The sequence below is a fragment of the Mustelus asterias genome, chromosome 19 (genome assembly GCF_964213995.1).
Source record: "Mustelus asterias chromosome 19, sMusAst1.hap1.1, whole genome shotgun sequence".
NCBI lineage: Eukaryota > Metazoa > Chordata > Chondrichthyes > Carcharhiniformes > Triakidae > Mustelus > Mustelus asterias.
In genome coordinates this window covers 36191034-36197176 of record NC_135819.1, presented here as the reverse complement: position 1 = coordinate 36197176, position 6143 = coordinate 36191034, and the positions used below count along the sequence as shown (strand labels likewise).

At 54.2% G+C, this 6143-nt stretch overlaps 1 protein-coding gene across 7 annotated transcripts in view; it reads left to right on the top strand.

Moving 5' to 3' along the window:
- Positions 1-2277: 2277 nt before the first annotated feature.
- The window catches only part of plekha5 (pleckstrin homology domain containing, family A member 5), a 347863-nt gene continuing 343997 nt past the window's right edge, over positions 2278-6143 (top strand). For all 7 annotated transcript variants that reach the window (XR_013500156.1, XM_078235326.1, XM_078235325.1 and 4 more), the window contains exons 1-3: positions 2278-2446; positions 2543-2619; positions 4179-4236. Coding sequence is in view for 6 of the 7 variants with exons in the window: in XM_078235326.1 (XP_078091452.1) it covers positions 2361-2446; positions 2543-2619; positions 4179-4236 (221 nt within the window). In the remaining variant the exon portion in view is untranslated. The remainder of the gene's footprint in view (positions 2447-2542; positions 2620-4178; positions 4237-6143) is intronic.

Here is a 6143-nt window from a genome sequence, read left to right as displayed (position 1 = left end):
TGTGGCTGTTGAGTGGAAAACAGGCTAGAATCTTCCTAGTTCTGAACAGCTTTGCAGTACACTGGGCATATTGTGATTTTAGAAGCTTGCATTCATTTCATCCCATGTGTGCTCACAATGGGTAAAATTACTCATTGGGAAGGTGACACAATCTTTCAGATTGTGCACAGCAATTTGACACCTGCAGGTCATTTTGCTGCAGGGATCCATCCCCCTGGTGGGCGAGGTATGGGTATGCATTATCTACGTGGCCACCAAAATCAGTGGGAATTACCAATTTAGGAGAGTCCCTGCGTCCACTGAGTTCACAGTGGGCTGGACACCAACATGAAATGCTCCTTCCTAAGGCTGAATGCACTGTCACCTGGAATGACTGAAAGGGTGTGGTTCTTCATAAAGCTGGGTGTTTATCAGCTATAGATACTCTGCCTAAGGCCAGCTGTCCAGTGGACTGGTGGTCTACGTAGAGTAAACATGGTCAACAGTGGGCTGGAGTTACCTGTGAGGAGTGTGACTTCCCACAGTGGGTAGTGCCTCTGCCCCTGAACCAGAAACTCTGGGTTCAACCTGGGATTTGATGGCCAAGGAAGGTGCGTTCATAACGCAGTCAAACAGGTTGAGTGTCAATATGCAAATTCTTCCAAACATGCTAATGGCTGGCAATAAGAGTGGGAGAGATTCCTGGTCAGCCACACGTGATGTGGAGTGGCACCCCTCCAGTTATAAGCCTCTTGTGACAAACTAGCAACGTGTTCCAGGAATGACTAGCTATGGAAACAGATGAAAGTCTGCCTTAGTGTACCAGTAGATGGGGGATGGGAATTGGAAATTGGAGTTCCTCTCCCTGAAGCTGGCTGTCTCTGGGCTGGAGCTACCCATGGGGAGATCTTCTTCCCTGTCTCTGGGCTGGAGCTACCCGTGGAGAGATCTCCCTCGCTGTCTCTGGGCTGGAGTTACCCGTTGGCAGTGCTCCCTTGTCTCTGGGCTGGAGTTACCTGTGGGGAGATTTCCCTCCCTGTCTCTGGGCTGGAGTTACTTGTGGGGAGAGCTCCCTCCCTGAGGCTAGGCTGGGGTTACCTGTAGGGAGTGCTCTCTGTCTCTGGATGAATTACCTGTAGGGAGTGCTCCGTGTCTCTGGGCGGGAGTTACCTGCAAGGAGTGCTCCCTGTCTCTGGGCAGGAGTTACCTGCAAGGAGTGCTCCCTGTCTCTGGGCTGGTGTTACTGTCGGGAGTGCTCCCTCCCTGAGGCTGGGCTGGAGTTCTCTGTGGGGAGAGTTCACTGTCTCTGGGCGGGAGTTACCTGTGGGAAGAGCTCACTCCCTGTCTCTGGGCAGGAGTTACCTGTGGGGAGTGTTCTTTGTCTTGGGCTAGAGTTACCTGTGGGGAGCGCTCACTCTGTGTCTCTGGGCTGGAATTACCTGTGGGGAGTGTCCCTTGTCTCGGGGCTGGAGTTACCTGTGGGGAGAACTCTCTCCCTCTGGGCTGGAGGTACCTTTGGGGAGAGCTCTCTCCCTCTGGGCTGGAGTTACCTGTGGGGAGAGCTCTCTCCCTCTGGGATGGAGTTACCTGTGGGGAGAGCTCTCTCCCTCTGGGATGGAGTTACCTGTGGGGAATGCTCTCTCCCTCTGGGATGGAGTTATCTGTGGGGAGAGCTCTCTCCCTGTCTCTGGGCTGGAGTTACCTATGGGGAGAGCTCTCTCCCTCTGGGCTGGAGTTACCTGTGGGGAGAGCTCTCTCCCTCTGGGCTGGAGTTACCTGTGGGGAGAGCTCTCTCCCTCTGGGCTGGAGTTACCTGTGGGGAGAGCTCTCTCCCTGTCTTTGGGCTGGAGTTACCTGTGGGGAGAGCTCTCTCCCTCTGGGATGGAGTTACTTGTGGGGAATGCTCTCTCCCTCTGGGATGGAGTTACCTGTGGGGAATGCTTTTTCCCTGTTTCTGGGATGGAGTTACCTGTGGGGAATGCTCTCTCCCTGTCTCTGGGCTGGAGTTACCTGTGGGGAATGCTCTCTCCCTCTGGGATGGAGTTACCTGTGGGGAGAGCTCTCTCCCTCTGGGATGGAGTTACCTGTGGGGAATGCTTTTTCCCTGTTTCTGGGATGGAGTTACCTGTGGGCGGGGCGGGAAGGTCCCTCCCCTGGTTGCCCAGTCCCCCGTTGTCGTGGCAACGCGCTGGGACAATGGCCGGTGGGCGGTCGCCAGGGGGTTGCGCGTGCGCGGTCTCGAGGCCCCGCCCTCCTCCCGCGCGCTCGTTGCTACCTGTGCCGCGAGGAGGCGCGTGCCCGCCGGCAGAGGGAGCGCGCGGAGCGGCGCCGGGAGCGCGCGGGGATTCACCCCCCGCCCCCCCCGCCTCCCGTTTGCAGACATGGCGGATTACAGGTCCGAGTGGCTCCGACTGCCCGGCTCCTGGTCGCACGGGGTGACCCGGGACGGACGCGTCTTCTTCATCGAGTGAGTGTCCGGGGCTGGGGATTAGCGGGGGGCCGCGGGCGGGCAGGCAACAACCCTTCAATGGATCCTCTCACACACCCTCTGCTCTCTCCACAGTGAGGAAGCGCACACAACAACCTGGTTACATCCAGCCACTGGCGAGGCCGTCATCAGCGGACACCGCAAAACGGCAGGTGGGCAGGGGGCCGGGAGTGAGGGTCTGAGGGGGCCGGGAGTGAGGGTCTGAGGGGGCCGGGAGTGAGGGTCTGAGGGGGCCGGGAGTGAGGGTCTGAGGGGGCCGGGAGTGAGGGTCTGAGGGGGCCGGGAGTGAGGGTCTGAGGGGGCTGCGGGTGAGGGTCTGAGGGAGAGGGGGCCGGGAGTGAGGGGGGGCCGGGAGTGAGGGGGGGGCCGGGAGTGAGGGTCTGAGGGGGAGGGGGCTGGGAGTGAGGGTCTGAGGGGGAGGGGGCTGGGAGTGAGGGTCTGAGGGGGAGGGGGCTGGGAGTGAGGGTCTGAGGGGAGGGGGCTGGGAGTGAGGGTCTGAGGGGGAGGGGGCTGGGAGTGAGGGTCTGAGGGGGAGGGGGCTGGGAGTGAGGGTCTGAGGGGGAGGGGGCTGGGAGTGAGGGTCTGAGGGGGAGGGGGCTGGGAGTGAGGGTCTGAGGGGAGGGGGCTGGGAGTGAGGGTCTGAGGGGGAGGGGGCTGGGAGTGAGGGGGAGGGGGCTGGGAGTGAGGGGGCTGGGAGTGAGGGTCTGAGGGGGCTGGGAGTGAGGGTCTGAGGGGGCTGGGAGTGAGGGTCTGAGGGGGCTGGGAGTGAGGGTCTGAGGGGGCTGGGGGTGAGGGTCTGAGGGGGCTGGGGGTGAGGGTCTGAGGGGGCTGGGGGTGAGGGTCTGAGGGGGCTGGGGGTGAGGGTCTGAGGGGGAGGGGACTGGGGGTCTGAGGGGGAGGGGACTGGGGGTCTGAGGGGGAGGGGGTGAGGGTCTGAGGGGGAGGGGGTGAGGGTCGGAGGGGGTGAGGGTCTGAGGGGGAGGGGTCTGAGGGGGAGGGGTCTGAGGGTGAGGGTCTGAGGGGGGGAGTGAGGGTCTGAGGGGGAGGGGGCTGGGGGTGAGGGTCTGAGGGGGAGGGGTCTGGCTGTAGTGGAGGGGTAGGGTCTAGGGGGTATCTGAGGGGAGGGGAAGCGGAATGAGGGGAGGGGGCTTCCTACTGGGGAGAGGTTGTGGGAGTGGGGTCTTGAGGGGAGGAGGAGGAAACTAAGGGGAATTGGAGATGGTCTAAGTGATCTGAGGGGGGGGGGGCTCTGAGGAGAGGAATGGGGAGGGGGTCAGGGGGGGTGGGGAGGACTTTGCATTCCCAGCCAGGACGAGGGGACCTGCGACCCCCCCTTAATGAATGGGGGTGGGAGGCTCGGGTTATTCGCTGTCCCCCAACCCCTGGGATCGTTGTGAATGTTAATGGGAAGATATTATTTAGTGGGGAGGATGTTGGTGTTGTCACCAGTCGGAGCGGATTGTACTTCCCCGAAATCCGGGCTGTAAAATGTTGATTTCGATGTCAGTGCTGTGGATTACAGAATGCCCTCCCCTCAATGTCGCCCACACTGAGATTCCCAATCCCACTGCCCCGGGGCTGCAGATCTCAGGGCAATTCGGCGTGGGAGAGATCCCCAAGGGAGAAGGCGGACAGCCAGTCTGGGAATGTTCAGGGTCTAATCCTCCGCCTGCTTTCTCTCTCTCTCTCTTCCCCCCCCCCCCCCCGCTAGATCTTCCAACCGGCTGGGAGGAAGGATACACCTTCGAAGGGGCGAGATACTACATTAAGTGAGTACAGGAAGGAGGGGGATATGTTTGTGAAATGTGTGACTGGCCTCTGCAATCGCTGATAGCTCACTCCTGCAGTACGTGAGCGAGTGAAGCAGGCTGCTTTCTAACTGGATACAAGTTTTGCTGTCTGCTTGTGTATTTTTTAATATATAAATTGATGAAACCTGGTTGAAGTTGCTCAACGTGGATTGCACGTTTTGAGGTGGGCGTGTTTCCTCAGTTTGATTTCAACATCGGGTCCAGAGGCGCTTTCATTCAAAACTGACGCTGAAACGTCATCCTAATTTTGAAAGTCCACCAGCTCGTTGTCCTCAGCAAGCTTTTTTTTGTAGTTTGTTTACAAGCGGTGACGTGTCGGATTCGGTCATTCTGATAACACAGTGCAAAACTCCTTCCTGCCCACCCCATTCCTCTCTCCACCTAAATGGCATGAACTAGCTGCAATCTGCTGAAAGTGATTTCAAAATAAAACTGATGACGAATGGTAGTGTCAGCCTTATTAGGCATCAACCTGTAATTTTAGCAAATATAAACAATGACTACTAACTCTGTACTTAGAATCAAGTCGTGACAATTTGCCCCTGAGTTGGTAAGCAAAATCGAAAAGATGTTTGAGCAATTTTTGTTCATGCTTTAAAGTTGAAATTGAGCTTAATAGGAATCGCAACCAAGTTTGTGGCACATGTGTGTGTGTTCATTGTCCCTTCAAGAGGCGTGTTACGTTCATAAGTAATAAAATACTCTGCATTTAATCGGTAGCAAACTGAAACATTATGCTATGCTATGGAAGTGTTCTTCTAATAATTCTGAAGTTGGATCTTAATAAAGCTGTCTGCATCATAATCTTATTATTTATGCAGCAGAAATCTCAAGGGAAAGAAATGTGGCTGTGTCATCTGTATTGATTTTCCGTCAGTGAAGTGTTTGGTTATGGAGGTTATTCATGTTGAAACCTTAGTGAAAGTTTGCACAGTGCACTTAAAATTTTGATTTGGAGGAACAATGTGCAAACAAATTATATTCTTGACAATGATTTGCTGTCTGCCTGAGATTACAATAAGGTGTTCGCTTAATGGTTTAGAATCATTTCTGATTGTTTTTCTATCAGTTATTCCCATTATTATGCTACATTAAATCCACATTCCTGTGTGGCTCAAGGTTGAACAATAAATAAAAAATATGTGGAAGGAAGTAGAGATCTTTAAAAGATGGATACTAAGAAGTAGGATTTAAATTCCACATACAGACCATCAGACAAATGAAGCAGCACTTGAAATTGCAAAAGCAAAAAGAGATATCCAGAAAAGAAAACGTCAGTATTTCAGCCATTTGATCGGAGCTGAAAAGCCACAGAGATCTCTTCGAGAGGACAAAGTGGAGGGCAGTGGAAAGTGGGGTCAAACTAGGCGTAGTTGAATGACAGGCGTCACAGTAGTTGCAGATGAGCCAAAGTGGATGAGTGTGTGACATACCACGACAGCAGGTCTCCTGCCAGGTCTCCTGCTAGGGATAACTGCAAGCAGAAGCAGAGATTCCTACCAGAGCTTGCAAAATTGAAATATGTCTATTTAGAATACACAGTTCAGAATTGAAACACCATTTTGAAGTTTAACGGTTGTGGCGTTGAAATGCACAAGGCTAAAGACAAAAGTACACACCTTGTATAGTCTGATTTCTTTGGAGTCAGTTGGGGTGTCACTTTAATTGTGGGAGACTACCATTTCCCTGTTTGTAAAACAGCACACATTTCTGTTGGTGATATGTTAACGATTTGTAAATAGTAGAACCCACTAATGATAAACAATATTCAGATTAAAGTCCTATTTGAAGGCAAAAAAATCTGTGCGTTATGACACACTCACCTTTTGAAGACATTCGTGAAATTTAATTTCCGGTACATTGAT